The following is a 20,955-nucleotide window of genomic DNA, read 5'->3' on the forward strand; positions in this document are numbered from 1 at the left end:
ATAACCGCTTAGCACTTGGGGGAGCTAAAAGAAGGGAGGCAGAGGAACTAATTGGAAGATATTTTACTGGTGAATTCCCCCCTTCCCTTAGTCCCTTAATTACATGATATTTAACAAATGGGAAAATCAGCATCCATAATTAGAGAGTTGACTGAGATGTTGAAGCCTTCACAAGATTGGTGTGCCAAACATAACACTACTTGAAATTTTATTCCGCCCTCCCTTATATAATGAAGTTTATGGTTTTTTTTTCATGCAGGGGACATTTTATACTGTTGAGATAAAACTTTTCTTAAAAGACTAGAGGCTCCTTCCATAGTCAGATGCTCTGTACATCTGGTGTACTGCAACTCCTATCATCGCCAGACAGCTCGATGATACTTTGGGGATGATAAGAGCTATAGCTCAATAGCCTCATCTGGGGCTCATACACACTATACAATTATAGTGCTATTATTCTACTTTAATTGCCATAGGTCCTTCCTATGGAATGCTGGGATTTGTAGTTTTGTCAGAGGCACCATGTGAGCTTACTATCTTTCCAAAAATGCCCCTCCTAAACTTCACATCCCAGGATTTCTTGGGATGTTGCTATGGCAGTTAAAATAGAATGTAACTGCATAGTGCCAATGGGCCCTTCTTCAAATGACACCAAGCACCTAAAATGTGACTGGGAACCTGTGGCCCACCAGATGTGGTTGGGCTCCAGTTCTTATCTGGCCCATCCAGTCTGGGAAAAGGTAAGCAGCTATGGGATTTTCAGTTTGACAATGTTCAGAAAAATGTTAAGTTCCCCACCCAGACTGAAAACATTCTCTACAATTTGGTTATTGTAAAAGTCACCATGTAGATATTTTAGGCCCTGATGGTACTTATTAGCATCAAGAGCAGTCATACATTTTCCACCAGATCAGCATGTACATAAAATTCCATTTCACACATCTTAGTGACTAGACAAAACTAGGATTTTTCAGGAGTGTGCCATTCAGTAATACTGTTCACTGCGTTGTTTAGGGGCACAGGTTATGTCCACAGTGCATTTGGATACTGGCTTTGTCCTAGATATGCTACAAGATAATATAATCCTTATTGTTCACATACAGTACCCAACAATGAGGTAGGGCAGATCATTATGTGTTGGTGTTCTAGTGAGCAGCTGTAACACTTCATATATATGACCCTGCTGAGAAGTGCAGTACTGCAAGCCAAGAGTAAGCATTGCCATTGAAAAACCTATTCTAGCACATGAAAAGCTACACCTGCTGAAAATCTTTCTTTTGCAGAAGCATTAAAGGGGCAGGAGTCCTGTCATCTTTTCCTGCCAGCTACCCTACCCTACACACAGTCTGTGTTTAGTTTCTTAATCACACTACTGTGTGACAAAATCTTGGGAGAAAAAGGTAGAATGTATCAGTTGTTGTTTTTAGGTGCCTTCAAGTTGGCTCAGATTTATGGGCCTTATCCTAGGATTTTCTGGGTGATACTTAGCCTTCGTCTAAGGATGAGAGAGTGTATGACTTGCCCAAGTGAGTTTTGATGGCTGAGTGGATATTAAAAATCTTGTCTCTCAGAGTCCTAGTGTGACCCAAACAATGACACAACACTGGCAAGATACAGATTAGTAAATTACAATTTGTGAGACTACACAGTTGAAGATCCTGTCTGATCTTGGAAGCTGAGCAGGGTCAGCCCTGGTTAGTGCTTAGATGGGAGACCACCAATAGCAGGTGATATATACCATATTTCAGAAGAAAGAACTGACAAAACTACCTTTCAGTATTCCTTGCCCAAGAAAACCCTATGAAATTCATGGGCTCAACATAAGTCAACAGGTGACATGAAGGCACATACACACAGTTGATACCAAAGTTAGCACTTGGAAATATGAATGTGGAGTTATTCCTTTACTTGTTGTCAGCAATACATTAAGAGTGAGAAAAGTGCAGATGATGTTGGATTGCAACTCCCATCATTCTCCTCCTTGGCTATGCTGAGCAAGACTGATCGGGGGGTGCAGTCCAACAACATCTGGAGGACTTCACTTTGCCAATCTCTTCCTAAATCCTAATTGATTGAATTACTGTGAGCCTATTCAGTTTTAACAGAGAAGTTAAACCTACTTGGTCATACATATGAATGAGACTGTAGCTTTGCTACCATACTCATATCAGGACAGAGAATCTGAAGATCTTTTTGCCCATTTTTTAAAAAAATCTGAATAAATAAACTGAAGTTCAGATGTTGAGGATGCAATCTGGTGCCCACTTACCTGGGAGTAGGCCCCACCACATTTAACAAGATTTACTTTTGAGTCCATCTGCAATGAGTTTCTGTATGTACATTTAAAGTCAGTTATTGAAACTGAAACAAGGATAAAGCCAAACTGAGCCAACACCAAAACAAACTAATGTTCATTCCTGTTTCAACTGACAGTTATAAAAGGGCTCCCACAGCAATCATGATGCCAAAATCCAATGCTCACTTTTTAATGTCATTGAAGATCATCTTAAATATACAGCAGCGCTTCAGCTGGTGTTTATTTGGAGTGATTCTTTTGATTTCACCGGAGCTGTATCATGTTAAGCCCCAGCTCCAGTGGTTGCAGTAAGAGACTGAGAATTATGCCTTTGGGGTTTTACCCGAGCTTACCAATGACTCCCCATATCATTTGGATAGACAAGCAAGCTGTCTGTGCCACTCTTGGTTTGCTAAGCGTAGCATCTTTAGGCTTCAGCTCAAGCTATAATTACAAACAGCTTAAAAAGCAGTTGAGGGAAATTTGCCAGTCTGTGATGACCATAACAATACAGTCCTGTGCATATCTGCTCTAATATAAATCCTATTAAATTCAACGGGATGAACTCCAAAATAAGTGAGTACAGGAAAGGAGCTAAAGGCTGTAATTTTACCCATACTAAAGGTCACAATTCCACACAATGTATCGTTTTTAAAGGTTTGCAACACCCCCAGCAACATCCCTGATATAAAGGGGGAAACACTTTTACATCAAGCCAGTCTGTCAAAGCAAGGATGGAAAGGCTGAGATTAACAAGTGATCTAAAGTTGTGCTGAGGCTGCATCACTTTAGAGTACTGATGGGGAAGCCCCCATATGCTCCTCCGTACAACATAATACCCTCATACAGAAAACAAAAAACAAGTGCTCCAGTTAGCTTTGCACAGGACAGGGACATCTGGAATTCAAAAGAAGGTACTTCTCTGTTGCTAATGGGAGTTTAAATTATATTATTGTTATTGTTGCTGTGCATGTTTAAGTCATTTTCAACTTATGGAGACCCTAAGGCAAACCTATCATGGGGTTTTGTGGGACTGAGAGTGCATGACTCACCCAAGGTCACTGAGTGGACTTCTATGGACAAGAAGGGAATCGAGCCGTGCTCTCCATAGTCCAACACTCAGACCACTACACCATGCTGACTTTCTTACCACCTTTTATTGCTTTTTGTCTTTAGTCCTCACATGGCCAATAATGAGAGAGGCCTCTGCCTGCCTTGAAATCCCTCCATACCATCTTAAGTGACAATGAAGTTTATCAGACGAGGGACAAAACATTCTTGTCCTGTCCTTTTCCCATTCTCATAGCACGATCTCAAGAAAATTTTCATACAACGTCACGCTTATCTGCACATTATCCCATCCGGAAAGCTCGATTGCCCATGGTCACGTGAAAAACTTTCAAATGACATCGTACAGATCCTGTCATTGTCCCATCATTGAAGCGGCATTGCCCGGCATTTTGCATTAACAGGAGTTTCTGTTAATTCAATGGTGCTTCAATGACGGGACAATAGCGTTATGATCGGAAAGCCTTTCACGTTATCGCAGTCAGGGATGGGATGAGGACGGGGGAGCGATCCTGTCCTTATCTCATCCCTGTATGATAATCTCCAATATCTTAGACATATAGGCATATGACTCTAACATCGTCACCATTTTTCTCCTATATGATTTTAACACCTTTGCCTGATGAAGAATCTATTTTATGCTTTGGAGTTAACCCAAAAAAGGCATTACTGCTTGTGGATTTTGGATTCTGTTGTATTTGCTACATGGCCAAACATGGTTACTCCTGAATAACCACACCACCACCACCTGAAATTAAAGAGCATACTCCTGACATGTTTATTTTCTTGGTACTAGGATTTTTTTACTGTAGGAAGAGCATTCAGCCATATAAGCCCAACCCACCAGATGGATCAATCCAGGAACAACAAGCTCATCTCAGTGAAGGTCAGGTTAGAGGCAGATTGCAAATTAAGCTGAGAGGGCAGGGGAAGGGAATAGATAGGTGGATCAGTGAATGAACAGAGTAGGAACCATAATAGCTGCACTCTGTCTTGTCCTCCAGTTGGTGTTGGACTCCAACTTCTGTCAGCCTCCACAGCTGATATCAGTATGACAACTAATCAAGAATGATGGGAGCTGTTGTCTACCATCACCTGGAAGGCCAGAGATTCCAGCCCCTCTGGTTAAGAGCAGTCTTCTAGGTTCACAGTGCTACTGTGCCCTTGTTCCATTAAGATTAACTATCAAGAGGGAATTTCAGTAGATGTAACCTGTTTTACCAATTTCCTCTTTAAGGCGGGAACCTTGTCTCTCTTTGTGCTTGGCTACTCCAAATCATGCCTTGATTCTCCGTGTTATCCAGCTAAGAAGGTCAGTCAAAATAAGCTGTAACTTGGAGAGAAGGAACATGTGGCCATCTAGATATAGTTCAACTATCTCTCCTATCATGCCATCCAAAACTTATGCTGGTAAGGGCTAATGGAAGCTGTAATCCAACTTTATTTGTTTGTTTGTTTTTACAATGATGAAGGGATGGTGCATCAAATGTGGGTCAGGAGATCTTTAGAAGTCACCTCCTGCTTTACTTTTAAGAGCAACAAACCAGCATTTGCAGGTTTTTCTTCAGCTGCACCACTGAGAAGCCATTCCTAGATTTTTATTTTTAATCATAAAGGTATCAAATTGGGGGAGAGAGTGGTAACTCTACTCATCACTAAGAATTTAATAAGAACAAAAAGAAACTCATAGACAGTTAAGCTGGTCAAAATGGCTTTTCCCTTCAAGTCCAATCCATCTGACCTTCACAGTGTATAATTCCCCACAGACTCTGAAAATGTCAGTGAGAAAAAGTGACATTTACAATCAAGACAGATCACACCACATCCAGTAGCTCCAGCATGGACATAAAAGCTGTTTCTGTACATGCTATGTAGAATCTCAAGCACTGCTAGAACACTGTTGGCATTGCCAAGGACCAAGACAAACAAAGTGGGTACATAGGTAAAAAATCAGCAACCATCAAATAGCTGGCAGTCATAATGAAACTGGGCAGTGTGATGCTATTCCCCTTGCCAGAGTCAAATCCCCAGCTGGCTTCTACAGTTCTTGAAACTGAATATGTCAAGACTAACAAAATCATGCCCTCTTGGTTCATAACTTCCCCCTTAAGAACATTTTGTGTTCTTAAAAATGTGAAGGTGCAAGAGATCCACCAAATCTGTGGCATAGAGTAGCCACATGAATAAGAAGGCAGACTTTCTATATCATCAACACCTGTAGAGAATTTTAGCAAAGGTGGTTTGCCTGTCAAGGTGCACCTGTTCAAAGTAACACAAAAATATTAAAGGTACAGGTGGCCTGTTCTGTATTTCATGTGGTTATTCTAGGTTAGTGGCTATTTGTTAGTGAGGAGTCATAACATCCTCATTCAACCTGCAGAAACAGAATGGGATATATTGCTTTGCATGTGGGACTTGAAAGCAACCAAAGGTTCTAGGTTGGGTTCCAGCCATGTGTCCTCTAAGATACTGAATTCAGTTTGCTTACTTCCTTTTTTCCCCTTCAAGCTGGGCATACCCAGCCCCAACAGATTTTTTTGGTAGTGTCTCATGCTACTCTTACAGCATTTCTCTCTCTCTCTTTGGTACTGCTGCAAACCTTGAGATTCTCCCCTTTGTTTCCTGTGGATGATCATGTTTTCACTCTGTAAGTGCAGTGGAATAACTGAACTAGTTATAAATAGGTAGGATCCCATTGCACATAATGGATCTTTGAGCCACTTTCAGTCCCAGTCATGGAAAAGGTGGAGTACGAATAAAGTTATTTATTGGCAACAAATATAAAAGAAACAGACACACACCTTCATGCATACACAGTAATAATAGCATTTGAGGTGAACAATATAACAAATGGGGTGTAAATCCAGGATAAGACAAATAACTTCATACAATATGCAACAGATTTTTAAAGCTTGCAGTCTCAAAATGTGACTGTGGGGTTTTTAAAGGGAAATTAGACGAATTCATCAAGGAAGGGAAGAGGTCTATCAAAGCCTACATAGCTATGAGGCAATATACCTGTAAGTATGAGTTGTGGGCTTCCCAGAAGCAAATAGCTGATCTGTCTTGGAAACAAGACACAAGCCAAGAGAAATTTCAGGCCTGATGCTACAGAATTCTTATGACTGCCTGGTCCACTAGAACCTGCAGATCATCCCTGCCAAAATAAAAAGAAACAGGGATCTATATAAATGAAGCTTAGCAAGTTTTACAATAACATGCTACAGAGCTCATTATAGTCCTGCCGAAAGAAATTTGCTGTACTTGACACTTGAAGTGTGGGCAGGGCCAGCCCTAACATTATGTGCTATATCATTGGTCAACACATTCTAGGAGATGGAGAGACTGATGAAATATTTGAGTTGTATGTACACCCTCCATGCTGCCTTGAGCCCCCAAACATGGTAATAGCAACAACTACTAAAATTTGATTGGAGGGCATTTTGTCTTTTTTCTTAGACTGCAAACACATTTCTGGGATGTAAAGTCTGCGAGGACTTCTAATTACAGACAAGGGGCCACTCACTTACAGTACTCTCCAAATATCCCTTAAATCATGGGAAGGATTTATGGGATCAAATGTTATTCAACTGCAACTCCCAACACTCCTCACTCTTAGCTATGCTATGGATACAGCTGCTGGGAGTTGTAGTCCATTTATAGCTGCAGAGTTGCCTTATTCCTTCTCCTTCCTTAAGGTCACTGGTTAAATAGTGAGCAGAAGTCTCATGTCTTGGCTTTCTCAAGTATCAACGTCTATTTGAGTGATAACATTTTTGTTCCACCCTTCCTTGAAGGTGGTTAGGGAACTCATTTTTAATTCCTCTCATGGACATCACAAATCCTGTAAAGGAAGTTAGGCTGTTGGAGCTTGGAAAAAGTTCCTTTTTTGGACCTCAAGTTCTCAAATCCCCACTGGTCATACTAGCTGTGAGATCTTGTGAGCTGTCTCTGTAAACTAATTCTTCCAAGTCCTGCAAGTGACTTGCCCCAATGCTAGATTCCAAGGAGTATTCAGAAACAGGCTCATTTGCTCAAAGTCTGCGCAATTATTGGTGTGTTTCTTACTGAAATGTACCTTGATTGTATCAGTCCAGATATAGGTCTTCCAGTCGAGTAGGCATTCAGTCTATCCCTCAGCGTCACGCACATTTGTAAGACCGTGATGAGGGTTATTATTATATTAATTTTCCTCTGTAGCAGGGGTGGGAAATCATGCATCTCTACAGATTTCCTCAAGCTACAATTTAGCTATGCTGGGCAGGACTGATGGGAATCACAGTCCAACAGCAATCTGGATTATTCTTGCCCCTGCATTATGGTTATTGTATGAGCCATATGAAACGTTCTGAGCAGTCAAAGAAAACTCAGACTTAGTAAACAGTGGCTTAGTACCATTATTAAAGTTGACAACTCACACACTGAAAATAAAAGCATGACAGGGCCTGTGTTGTGCCAGTTTTGAATAGTTTATATTTCCACTGCCCAGGATCCTCCTTCCCAAATTATCATTTTGGACACCAGATGTTTCTCTCGGAAGTCCCACAGAAGGCAATCTGACTCACTTCCTAATGAGCATGTTTCATGGCACCATCTCCTTATATGATTAACTCCCACAGCTGCCTAAGACCCCACTACAGGTGCAAATTCCACAGCAGCTGCATTTCCAAACCAGGTTGGGGATCAGCCAAAGGAGAATACAGCCACTCAGAAAGAAATGCTTCCTTGCCATGCACTGCTTTCTTTTCCTCCTCGGTTTGGAAGAAACACTTGGGAAATCTCTCTAATTGCCAGAAAGTGTTTTCCCTCAATGATCTGCCATCACCCACAGATGTCACTCACTCTGTAAGATTCCAGGAAGGTGAATGCTGCTGCAGAGAAACCACCTTCACTGCAGAGAAAGTAACCCTTAAATACACATCCACACCCCTTTTTTTTCCTCCTCAGGGTGATGATTTGTCTTGAGACAATCATTTCCAGCACACACCTTCTTTTCCCAGTGTGATTATCTCCTCTCTCCCTTACACAGCCCTTTCCTCCAGCGATTGCTGCACATGAGCCAATCCTGTGCATGTTTATTTTACTCCCAAGTGAAGCTGTGTGGTGTAGTGGGCTGAGTATTGGATTCTGACTCTAGAGACCAGGATTTGAATCCCCACTCAGCCATGGAAACCCACTGGGTGACCTTAGGCAAGTCATATACTCTCAACCTCACAGGAAAGCAAAGGCAAATCCCCTCTGAAGAAATTTGCCACAAAAACCCTATCACAGGTTTTGCTTAGCATTGCCATATGTTAGAAATCACAACGACAACCGTAACAAGGGCTGTAGAGGACTGCAGGCTTGTTACATTGCACCTCCTTCCCCAATGAAGATTCTGCTCTTGCCCCAATTTTGTGGTATTAAATAAATAAAACTTGAATAAATTAAACTTATTGTGTTTGTTTATACAATGTATTTATTTATTACAGATAAAAAAAATACCATCCTGACAAGTCTGCAGTAGTTAGCAAAGAGAGGGACTTTAAACTCTAAAAACACACACTTCTGTTCCCTGCTCCTGCAGATGAGATGGCTGCCAATTATAAGGGAAAGGCACTCTTAGCATGCTCAGAGATATTGACCTAAATCCAATTGCTAATCCCAATTACAGCCGATCCACTGAATCCACCAGATTCACATAAGTATTGATTTACCATTCAGCATTAGATTGTTTGGGTCTACTATGTCTAGGAATACCTATTGAGTACAAGCCATGTCTCTATTATTAATGGCTATAAAAGCAGGCATACAGCAGAGGTTTCAGACACTCAGTTCTAGCACACCAGCCTGTTTTATCATTCCTCTCTGTTTTACCCTCATGCACACATCTTTCTTCCATACAAGAGAGATACATTAAATAGATACAGGTTCTCTCAAACACAGTTACCAAAAGAAATAATTTTCTCAAGCTGCTCTACATCAGCACTTCTTAAAGTGCCTAATGTAGAGAACCAGCAGGGTGGTTTTTCCTCCCCAAATGTTGCCAGGGACTAGTAGCACCATTCTGTGCTCCACTGACTACAAACCATTTATTTCCTGGAAACTCACCGCAGATGCCAGCAGATAGTTGGAACTGGCATCCCACAGACCACCACTTTGAAGCGTATTGTTCTATAGGATTATCTGGTTTAGTGTCTGCATGCTTACTTCACGCTAGCTAACACACTGGGATTTATCTTTTCGTCTTTCAGTGCTGTGCTCATTAATAAAATATATGGTGAACAGAATAGCACTACTCTCAGCCAAAGCCATTGTCTTTTCATCCATCTACCCCCTCCTATTCCCCCTCCTAAAGATGCTTTGGACACCCTGCAGCCTTGCAAAGATAAAGGAGGATGAAGGAGAGATTAATTCTTTCTCTCTGGGGCAAAAGCACTATTTTCCACTGAGATAAGTAACTTGTGAGAGCCAGTGTATTACAGTGTTGCAAGTTGGACTCTAGGAGGCCAGAGTTCGAATCCCAACCTAGCTAAGGAAAGGCGTTGGGTGACCCTGGGCAAGAAGAAGGCAACTGCAAACCTCTTCAGAATAAATCTTGCAAAGAAATCCCTAGAATAAATTGCCATAGGTCACAGTCAACTTGAAGGCACTCAAATTAGCTTGTCTCTGGGGCTGCTCTGTTTCAGAAACCAAGGCGTGTTACAGACTGCCAAAATAAAGCTGCTTCGGGTCTCTTTGGAGGTATGCTATTTAAATGATGCATGGGTCCTAAGAGTCCGGAGGTCGCACCAAAGCCACACTCCATTCCTAAGCACAGGAGTGCAGCTTTGGTGCAGCTTCCGGATTCTTAGGATGCATGCATCATTTAAACAGCATACCTCCAAAGAGACCCGAAGCAGCTTTATTTTGGCAGTCTGTAACAGGCCCAAGGCGAAAGAGAGTGCCTTGATTAAATTCTCATTCAGGCGAAACAAATCTTCTAACTCAAAAATGAATTGATCAAGGAGATTCCTAGTCCAGAGGTTTCCTTGACCTGCTGGATTTCTATGTGCAAGAATCAATGGAGCATTTTTATGTCCATTTCCATACCTGGGGCTTTGGATTTCTGCAGGTAAGAGCATTGAATTGCAAAGGGGTGATGCCATACAGCAACAGCAAGAGGGCTTTAAGCTCCTTGCGAGCATCTACACTGTAGAAATAATGCATTGAACTGCCATGGCAACAGAATCCTGGCATTTATAGTTTTGTGAGGCACCAGCACTCTTTTCTTGTTGTTGTTGTGTGCCTTCAAGTCATTTCTGCTTTACGGTGATCATAAGACGAACCTATAATGGTGTTTTCTTGGCAAGATTTCTCCATAGAGGATTTGCTACTGCCTATCCCTGAGGCTGAGAGCATGTGACTTACCCAAAGTGACCCAGTGGGTTTCATGACCCAGCCAGAAATGGAACCCTGGTCTCCAGAGTCGAAGTTTAACACCCGAACCACTATGTCACGTTGGCTCTTTGACATGGCAAGCTAAGGACCCAGTGAAACTGCAAATCGGATGGAGCTACAGCACTGAAAATGGTGTCAAAGGGCCCAAACAGACAGGACAAAATAAAGCTGCTTCGGGTCACTTTGGAGGTATGCTGTTTAAATGACACATGCATCTTAAGAGGCCAGAAGCTGCGCCAAAGCTACGCTCCATCCTTAGGAGTGGAGCGTAGCTTTGGTACCTCTTTGGATGCATGCATCATTTAAACAGCACACCTCCAAAGTGAGCCAAAGCAGCTTTATTTTGACCTGTCTGTTTGGGCTCAAACTTATTTCTACAGTATGTTGAGCACCATTGAGACTAACTGAAAGAAAGACTTGGCAGCATGAGCTTTCGTAGAATTCAGTCTGTGTCCTCAGATGCATTTGATGGAGTGGAAGCCAGGTACAGGCATATGTCTATAGTGTGTAGATGCACCCCAGGAGTAAGCCACACCAAAACAGAGGGGCTTTTTGCTGAGCATCAGGGCAGAGGCTGGCAGTGTTAAGCCTCTCATCTGTCTTTTCAGGGCCAAAGCAATGATGATGGAGCCTGCTGGCAATTTCTCCTGTCATGCCAGCAGGCGACTTCCACTGCCTCCTGTCTGCCAGAGCAGCAGATTTCACCAGGCAAAAGTGGCCTAACAGCACAAGTGGAGGAGGGCTAAGGCAGGGGGGCTTTCTGGAAGTATCTCTCTCTGGAGAAAAGCACTCTCTGTGTATGCTGTGTTACTCTTTCCACCCAGATATCCTCACCGCAGAGGACAAGGCCCCGCAAAACGTAGGATGTGCTAGAAAAAAAATGTAGGGCATGGCCAAAAGCAATAAACACTTATCTATTTTAAATGTTTATTATTTTAAACTGTATTTGATGTGGGTATTTAGTTAAAGTAAAGGATAAGGGGGTGAAATTTTAGTCCCGTTACGTATTTGTTTATGTGTTTTTGTAAAGCGACTTGATCCTTTGGAAAGGCGGCATATAAATAAATTTATTATTATTATTATTCTATAAATGTAAATCCCTGCTTTTTAACAATGCTCAAGACTGAAGGCTGGAAATGTAGGGCATGCCCTGGAAAAGGAGGACCTCTGGTCACCCTCTTTCCACCTGCCTTGGACTTTTTGTTCGAAGCATGCAGGGTGACCAGAAACACTGTCTGACCTGTCCCCATTGCATCCAAGGACACAAGACCCCTCTTTCCCCTGCCTCTGTGTACCCCAGCATGTGGCCAAGGGCTCCTATTACCAAGGCCCTGGAGCCCAGGGTTCGAATCCCGGCTTGGCCATGGAATCCCACTGAGGGGACCCTTGGGCAAGTCACACTCTCTCAGCCTCCTCAGGGGAAGGCAGGGGCAAACCTCCTCTGGGCCAGTCTTGCCAAGAAAACCCCATGATAGGGTAAGAAATAAGGAGGAGGATGCCTAAAAATGCTGCCCATTTTGAGACCAGTCTGTAGAGAGCTCTTATGGCACCTTGGAGACTCACTGAAAGAAAGAAGTTGGCAACAGGAGCTTTCCTAGTCTTTAATAATAATAATAATAATAAATAATTCAGAGAGAGAGTGTGTGTATGCTCTTGGAGCACCTTTGAGCCTCAGTGAAAGAAAGGGGCAGCAGAAGTTTTCCTAGACTTATAGTAATAATAATAATAATAAGAAGAAGAATAAGAATAATAATAAGAAGAGACAGCTATTGGAGCACCTTTGAGCCTCACTGAAAGAAAGAAAGGGGCAGTAGGGGCTTTCCTAGACTTCAGTCTACTTCCTCAGGTGCATTTTTAAATAGAGAGGAAGTAGAATGGAGTCTATCTCTCTCTCTCTATTATTATTATTATTATTATTATTATTATTATTATTATTATTATAGTCTAGGAAAGCTTCTGCTGCCCCCTTCTTTCTTTCAGTGAGGCTCCAAGGTGCTCCAAGAGCTCTCTCTCTCTCACTCTCTCTCTATTATTATTATTATTATTATTATTATTATTATTCTAAAGCTCCATCTCCAACTGCACCTGAAGAAGTTGCCTGGGGCCTAGGCAAGCTCCTGCTGCCCCCTTCTTTCTTTCTCTGAGTGAGTCTCCAAAGGTGCCCCAAGAGCTCCCTACAGCCCTGGCTCTAGCTTTGAGCTGGAAGGAGGGGGCCTCAGGGTTGGCCCCCTTCTGCCCCCCTCCCTCTCTCTTCTCTTCCTACTCTCCCTCCCTTCTTTCCCAATCCTCTGGGGACCAGGGGGCGGGGCCTCCCTCCCTCCTCCTTCATGAATATTAACGAAGGGGGCAGGCCCCTCCCTCCCTTTCCCCTCCCTCCCCCTCCCCTTGGCCATGGGCGAGCCAGCTGAGAGGCAGTCACTTCAGTGGGACTCACACAGGAGTGGGACCGGGTCTCCCTCCTTCTCTGGCCTCTTTTTTTTTTCTCTTCCTTCCTTTCTTTCCCTCCTTTTCTTTTCTTTTCTCCCCTTCCCTTCCCTCCCTCTTCGCCTTCCTTCCCCCTCAGTCTTCTTTTCTCTCTCTCTCTCTGTCTTTTGTGCCCCATTGTTTCTCCCCTTTCTTCCTCAGGGGGTCTATGTGGGAAGGGGGCTGGGGCAGGGGCCAGGTCCTTGTGCCCAGGAGGGCCAGGAAGGCGGGACACCCAGCCCAGGGAGACCTCCTCCTCCTCCTCCAACAGCAACAGCAGCAGCAGCAGCAGAAGAAGAATCAAAAGAAAAGGGAGAAAGGAAAGGGAAAGAAAGGGGGAGGGAGAGGAGAGGAGAGAGGGCGAATAAAAGGAGGCTGGGCTGCTCTGCTCTGCAGGGAAGAGCAGCGCTTGCAAAGCCCCAAGGCAAGGAGAAGCAGCCCTTGGAGGCAAGGCAAGGCAGGGATGCAGCTCGCCCAGGCGCCCCCGACGCCCCTCGCCAGCCTCAGCCTCCTCCTCCTCCTCGCTTGGACACTCCAGGTAAGTCCCCTCTCTCTCCTTCCTTCCTTCCTTCCTTCCCTCCTTCCCTCCTTTGTGGCTAGGGGTTTTTCTAGGCAAGATTGCTTCTCCCTTGAGGCTGAGAGAGTGTGACTCCATTGCCCAAGGTGGGGATGTCTGCTCAGCCAGAGGCAGGATTCGAACCCGGCTCTCCAGAGTTCAAGGCTCAAGCCCCAGCGCAAAGGGGCTCCAAGATCTCTCCACGGACTGATTCTACAGACTGTTATTGCCTTTGAGTAATAATAATAATAATAATATGCATTTGAGGAAGGAGACTGGAGCCTAGGGGCCCCAAGATCTCGCCACATACAGATTCTACAGACTGTTATTACCTTTGAATAATAATAATAATAATAATAATAATAATAATAATAATAATAATAATATGCATCTGAGGAAGGAGAATGAAGCCTAGGGAAGCTCCTGCTGGCAACTTCTTTCTTTCACTCAGTCTCCAAAGGGGCTACAAGAGCTCTCTGCATACTGTTTCTACAGACTATTATTACCTTTGGATGATGATATGCATCTGGGGAAGGAGACTGAAGCCCAGGGAAGCTCCTGCTGCCAACTGCTTGCTTTCAGTTAGTTTCCAAAGGGACTCCAAGAGCTCTCTGCATACCAGTCCCTTGTAAAACCTATGCATCTGAGGCATTATATGCATCTGAGGAAGGAGACTGAAACCTAGGGAAGCTCTTGCTGCCAACTTGTTTCTTTCACACATATTGTCTCAGAGGTGCTACAGGAGCTTTCTACAGAATGATTCTACAGACTTCAATATGGCCATGTCTTTGAATTTTACCTCTTGAGGGGGCAACTGGTTTTTTCTCTCTTGTTTTCCCCTTTTACCTTTTGGGAATCGTGGAATATCTTCCATCACATTTTGTGTGTCTTCAGTTCTCATGTACCTCTTTTTCTTCTTCTTCTTCTTCTTCTGTACAAACCATGTACTAACATTTTGTTCCTCTCTTTTTCTCTTTCTTTCTCATTTTTTTGGGGGGGGTGCTTTTTAAAAACCAACCAACCAACAGGTGACTCTAGCATCGGGCCAGTTCGAGTTTGAGATCCTGTCCATGCAAAATGTCAATGGCGAATTGCAAAATGGGAATTGCTGCGATGGGACCAGGAACCCAGCTGATCGCAAATGCACCCGAGACGAGTGTGACACTTACTTCAAAGTTTGCCTGAAGGAGTATCAGTCCCGGGTTACCTCTGGGGGCCCTTGCAGCTTTGGATCCGGATCTACCCCAGTCGTCGGTGGGAATATCTTCAATTTGAAATACAGTCGGAATAATGAAAGGAACCGAATTGTTCTCCCTTTCAGCTTTGCCTGGCCGGTGAGTGACTCTATGCTGAGGCATCTTGCTCTCCCTGTGTGTGTGCGCCTTTCCCATGTGTGCGCCTTTCCCATGGCATAAGCCGGCTGTCCAGTGTTTGACTTCTCTCTGTCCAGCCCCAGAGAGCATGGATTTGGCAAGACTGGGGAGTGCACAAACTTTGGCCAGCTAGAGACTGGTGGCTGCTGATCTCTAGCTTAAGAATGGCAGCAAGGGAGCTGAAGTGGGATGGGCCCATTTTCATGTGTGTCTGCCGTGGAAACAGGTTGCAAGTCCCTTTTAGAATGAAAAAATCACAGGGTCATCTGATTTTTATTCATTTTTCTTCCTAAGTAGTTCTCATTCCCTGAGCAAAAAGCAAAGCAAAAAAGAAAGAAAGAAAGAAAGAAAGACCAGGAGGAAGGGTGTCTTAGAGGTCTCTGGGTGAAAATATGCTTGCTAGAAAAGGGAAGAATGCTAAGGGAGCTGTCTTGGCAATGCTTGATGGGATTTCCATGTGCTTTCCAGCGCTCACGAGGAGCCGCTCAATGCCAGGGTCTCTGAGAATCTTGTTTGCACATTTTAGAGGCACGGCAGTGTCCCTGGGAACTAGATAAAGACAGAAAAGGAGGCTTGGCTCTCCACCTTGTTGCTTTCCTGTTCCACCCACTGTCCACATGAGCATTAAGGGTTGCAAGAGAATTGGAACGAACGGTTGTATTTCTCTGGCTTTGGCTAAGGTAGCACCCCTGGACGCCTGAAAATAGGCATGCACTGTGGAAGGCTTGATCCTTACTATAGTTGATCTTTAGATTAGGCTCTGGAGAAGCATGGACTGTGTGTGAGGGGGTCTTCCAGTAGTTCATGCATCCTCACAGTGGTTCATGCATTCTAACATTTGTACGTTCCTGTCTTTATTTTTTGGATTTGGGGCCATTTTTCTGTAGAAACAAAAGTGGCGTGAGGGTTGTTCCACAATATATCGGGGTTGGGTTGTCTCTTCAGCTGTGGAGACGGACAGCATCCTTCAGAATCCCAGCCAGACATATGGAAGCTATCTGATATCCCTGTGAAGGATGTGGAGCAGTTGCAGATCCTAGTGGTGAGGATGGGCATTTTCTGATTATTTCAAACTAACTTGAGAGATGGGACATTCTGTGTTTATGGCTCTCTCTTTTTGAGGGTAAAGCAGTATTCCTTACCCACTTTGTTGCCTTCGGGAGGAGATGCAACTGTTGTACCCAAACACAAGACATCGTTTTCTTATTGGCTCATGTTACTGAAGTGGAAAGGATTTGATGGGAGGGACTTCTAAGTCCCACCTCGCTTTTCTTGTGTGCTCTCTTTCTCGTTCAAAGCAGAAGCACCAATGCTAAGCCATGTGCTCTCCTACTGCCTCCTATCTGCCTGTGTAGCGAATGTCAGCTCCTTGTCACTTCTATGGTGTTTTTTTTTTGGGGGGGGGGTGGCTGCCTCTTTTTTTAAAAGGGTGAAACCAAGTGCATGCATTTCAGGAGACAGCATTGCAGAGTTCAATTGTGGATTCCACAAAAGTATTCTCTGTATTCTCTGGAAGCCTTGTGGTTCAGGGTTGCATGAAAAGAGATAAAAGTGTTATCAAATACACTATCAAAGGCATATTTTAAAATGTTTTTGGAGGAAAATGAGTGGTATTTGAAGTACTGCCAGCGTCTGTCATATCTCTGTTAAAGGATTCAGTCTCTCCCCTGTTTTCCCCACTTCTTTGAGGGGCAACGTCTTGGCACATAAATCTTTCTTGTCTATCAGGAATCTGATTATTCTTACATAGTCCAAACTGATTTGTGTTTCTGTGATGACAAGCAGGCTTTGAGAGGTTCCCTTGAAATCACTTGAGTATTGCTGCACTCCTATGTTTGCACACTTTGCAGTACAATCCTCTGTAGGTCTTTTGTGTACCTTCAAGTTGTTTCACACCAAAGGCAAACCTATCATAGGTTTTTCTTTCATGTTTCTTCAGAGGGGGTTGCCATTCTCTGAGGCCGAGAGAGTGTGACTTACCCAAGATCACCCAGTAGGATTCCATGGCCAAACCAGGATTCAAATCCTAGTTTCCCATGCAACACTCAAACCACTACACCATGCTGGCTCTCTGTAGGTATACATGAAAGTAAATCCCACTGAGTTAATTGTAACTTATTCATAGGCCTGTTACAGACTGCCAAAATAAAGCTGCTTCGGGTCTCTTTGGAGATATGCTATTTAAATGATGCATGAGTCCTAAGAGTCTGGAGGTTGCGCCAAAGTCACACTCCATTCCTAAGCACTGGAGTGCAGTTTTGGTGCAGCTTTTGGATTCTTAGGATGCATGCATCACTTAAACAGCATACCTCCAAAGACCCAAAGCAGCTTTATTTTGGCAGTCTGTAACAGGCCTTAAATAGGTGGGGACAGAACTGGTGCCTGAACTTGAGTGCACACCTCACTTAAATCCAGTAGGGCTTGCTTAGGATTGCATCATTGTAAAACTGAGTTGCAGCTGTCCCTTCAAAATAATAATTCAATATCTAATTTTCTTCTTTTCTCCCTCCTTCTTGTCCCCCTGGGGGGGGGGACATTAGCATCAGTTTGCCAGGTTTTTTTTTAATTAGTATACCTTGTACCATAATAAAGCAATGTACATTTTGTCAAACATAATCCAAAAGACAATGTATCATTCTAGTTAAAAAAGCAAAGCAAAGCAAATAGACCTTAAACTAGCATACACAAATCAGCACTGTATGTGGTTTGTTGTCCTTGTGTGCCTTCAAGTCATATCTGGCGTGTGTTGACCCTTTCATAGGTTTTTCTTGGCACAATTTATTCAGAGGAAGTTTGCAATTTCTTTCCTCTTGGGGTGACAGAGTAGACTTGCCCAAGGTTACCCAGTGCATTTCCATGGCTGAGCAGGGATTTGAACCCTGATCTCCCTGAGTCTTAGTTCAACATTCAAACCACTGTAGTTGCTTGCCTGAGGTTAATGTGGAGGGAGATCCACCAGGCAGGTGCTGTAGCACACAATGCCCTTCTTCCTTGAGATGAACAAAGGAAACATGAGGCTCTTCTGTCTCTCTGATGGACACAGTGGGATGTACAGGATGGCATGTACAAAAAGCCTTGTGGAAAGTGTGTGTGTGTCCTGTGTGAGTAAGATATGAGTCAGTCCTGTGTTGAACTCCTAGACAGGCCAGGTAGCTTCACCAGGTGTGTTTCTAAGCAGCTGCCTGTTTATTCACTCCTAAAACTTTCAGCTACATCATTTAACACCACTGTGATGGGTGACTGGGAGAACAAAACAACAACAAAATACTATGCGTGGTTTTAAGTTGGCACAACACACCTTCAACAAAATATCTGCTTCAAATAAAGGCAAACATTTCAGAGACAGACCTGAGACACTTTCTGCAGGGCTTTATAGTACTCCAAGGTTTTTTTTCTTCCCAGCCACTGGGGAAAATCTCTTGGCTGACCACACCTGTGTTTGTAATGTAGCTCTTGCTTCTGTTGCTACCTTCTTTCTGTTGAACAAGGGCTGCTGTCAAGGAACTTGGGCCAACTTGTAGTTGGTATTGTCCCAGTCATCTGTGTGGCTGTCTAGCTAGAAAGAGAATCTGTCTACACAATTCACACAGTTGTGAACTTTGAATTGAGCTGTCGTTGCTCAGAAGGTTTGGTGCTGCTGAGACATCCAGACAAATTCTTGTGTTCCTTCATTTTTTATGGGTAGTCTCCACTTTGCAAACGAGATGTCCTTTAAAAGTTTCTGGAAGCTAGCAGAGAATAAAGATCTGTTCCCTTCTTCTATTGGAGCAATTCATACTGAAGTTAGAATTACCATGACTTCACTTTCTGTAATCTTGGAGGAGGCTTTCTATAATTTAGAATGAACCCATTTTAAGAAATGCCTTGCATCTGTTTCCCCAAAAGCTTTTTTCCATATAGCCTCAGATAGTTTTAATTCAGTCATCTTGGATAAATACACTTCTTTGTCTCCTTCTCTTTACCCTCACCCACAAAGAAAAATCCCAATACAGAATAGAACTGGAGAACCTACACTTTCTCCACCTATAAAAATTTGTTAACTTTTGTTGGTTTTAGAAATAGGAGTGGGAACTTGGTTTGGCTTTGGACTTTTGTTATTAAAACTTCCCACTGCCTGGTCTGGGTTTTGATGTAACCCTTGTGAGTAATGGCTGAAAGATGGAGGGCCATAAATTTCCTTTTAAAAGTTTGGAAGTTTGAATAGGTTGCTAAGAAACAGGGCATCAGATGAGGTTGAGTGAAGTAAAGGAGCCATCCAAAAGACTGCACCTGCAGCAACAAAGACTAAAATGGTACAAGTGGAAATCCAGTTGTGCACTTAGTAAGCGTGACCAACACTTTAACTGACAGGTATTCTCTGTTGCAGCATCTGTGCTGCAGAAATAATCCAGTTTGACACCACTGGAGCCTACAGTTCCTAGGATTCCATAGCATGGAGCCATGGCAGTTAAAAGTGGTGTCAAACCAGTTTATTTCTGCAATATGGATGCAGCCTATGTCATCATAAAATCCTTCATAAACTCTTGTTCTCTACTTGAAGGAATCCCTCATTTTATTTGTTACCACTCACACAGCAGTGTCCTATTACTTGAAACTGTCTGCCACACAATACACGTAGATTAATCCATGATCTGCTTTGACACTCTGGAATGGGTGAGCTGCCTTATTTCACTGAACTCAGACTGCTTCATGAAATGATGCTGAGCAGGAGATGCTTGCGTCTTGAGGTGTTTTTTCCCCCAGTGAGCAAAGTTGGCAGCTTTTCCAGTGCGTTACTCAGCCTTGAGGTGGCTTTTCTTTTCTTGAAGAGTTTACAATAGCAGATTGCAAGGCTCCCTAATTTAGGGGCTAAATGCATCAGCCTGTTGGATGCCTAATGAAGTGATAAAATGCCTCAATTGCTCTGCTGCAAATTATAAAAATACAAGTTTCAAATTTCCTGTGTTTGTACACCCTTGGGGTAAGAGAGCCTAAGAACAGCCCACTGCTTAACTAGTTATGTTCCTTTTCCATAAGATTCTCCCAAGGGATTTGTTGCTAAGACTTATTTTGTTCTAGGATCTGCTTTGGAGGAAAACCAAAATCTTGCTGAGTTATGCTAGGCTTTCATTTGGAAGCAGCCTTTCCAAAAAAGAAAACCCTTTTGTCTGATCTATCGAAGGGTCTCTGACCCCAGGAAGGCAGGGGGTGGGTGGGTGGGTGCTATCAGATTATCCTTCAGCCTGTGAATGCTCTCCCATTCGGACTTTGCAAGATTGGTTACTCAAATTAACTTCTGAGAGTAAAATTTGTGGCACCAAGCATAGAATTAATGGTGTCGTGAAAGCCCGCCTTTGGGAAAAGAACCGAGGACATTGTGGGAAAGGTTGTGCAATGTGAAAATACTAATGGTATTTTTAATGAGAGAGAAACCACACTGGAGTAGATAATTGTTTGCATTAAGTGTTTGAAAAGTAACCAAGTTTCCCAGTGTTGGGTTGCAGTTCATTGGGTGAGGCCAGTAATCCAAAGTGCATATACTTTTGTCATCTGACTGTGATACTAGCTTGAAATGGAGCTGGTGCTGTTGTCCCCCCCCCCCCCCCCTTTCCCCGGTTGTGGTTCAGTGAAATCAAAGGACCTAACTGCCAAGTTCTGTCAAGGCTTCATTGGAAAGAAGTGCTACTGTGTTTAATGGGAATTACTCACTTGTAGACTTTCTTAGAATGTATTCTACATAGGATTGTGTTTGGGGCCAAAACCTGAATAGTAGTAGTAGTGATTTTTTTCTTCTTCTTCTA

General features: G+C 43.3%; 1 protein-coding gene across 4 annotated transcripts in view; it reads left to right on the forward strand.

Annotated features, from left to right (window-relative positions):
* Positions 1-13,242: 13,242 nt before the first annotated feature.
* The window catches only part of LOC149313534 (protein jagged-1), a 56,746-nt gene continuing 49,033 nt past the window's right edge, over positions 13,243-20,955 (forward strand). For all 4 annotated transcript variants that reach the window (XM_089519259.1, XM_089519260.1, XM_089519261.1 and 1 more), the window contains exons 1-2: positions 13,243-13,784; positions 14,831-15,136. In XM_089519259.1, coding sequence (XP_089375385.1) covers positions 13,416-13,784; positions 14,831-15,136 — 675 coding nt within the window. In that variant the 5' untranslated portion in view covers positions 13,243-13,415. The remainder of the gene's footprint in view (positions 13,785-14,830; positions 15,137-20,955) is intronic.

This window comes from Sceloporus occidentalis, unplaced genomic scaffold (genome assembly GCF_023333645.1).
Source record: "Sceloporus occidentalis isolate IW3139 unplaced genomic scaffold, rSceOcc1.0.p SCAF_4, whole genome shotgun sequence".
NCBI classification, from domain to species: Eukaryota; Metazoa; Chordata; class Lepidosauria; order Squamata; family Phrynosomatidae; genus Sceloporus; species Sceloporus occidentalis.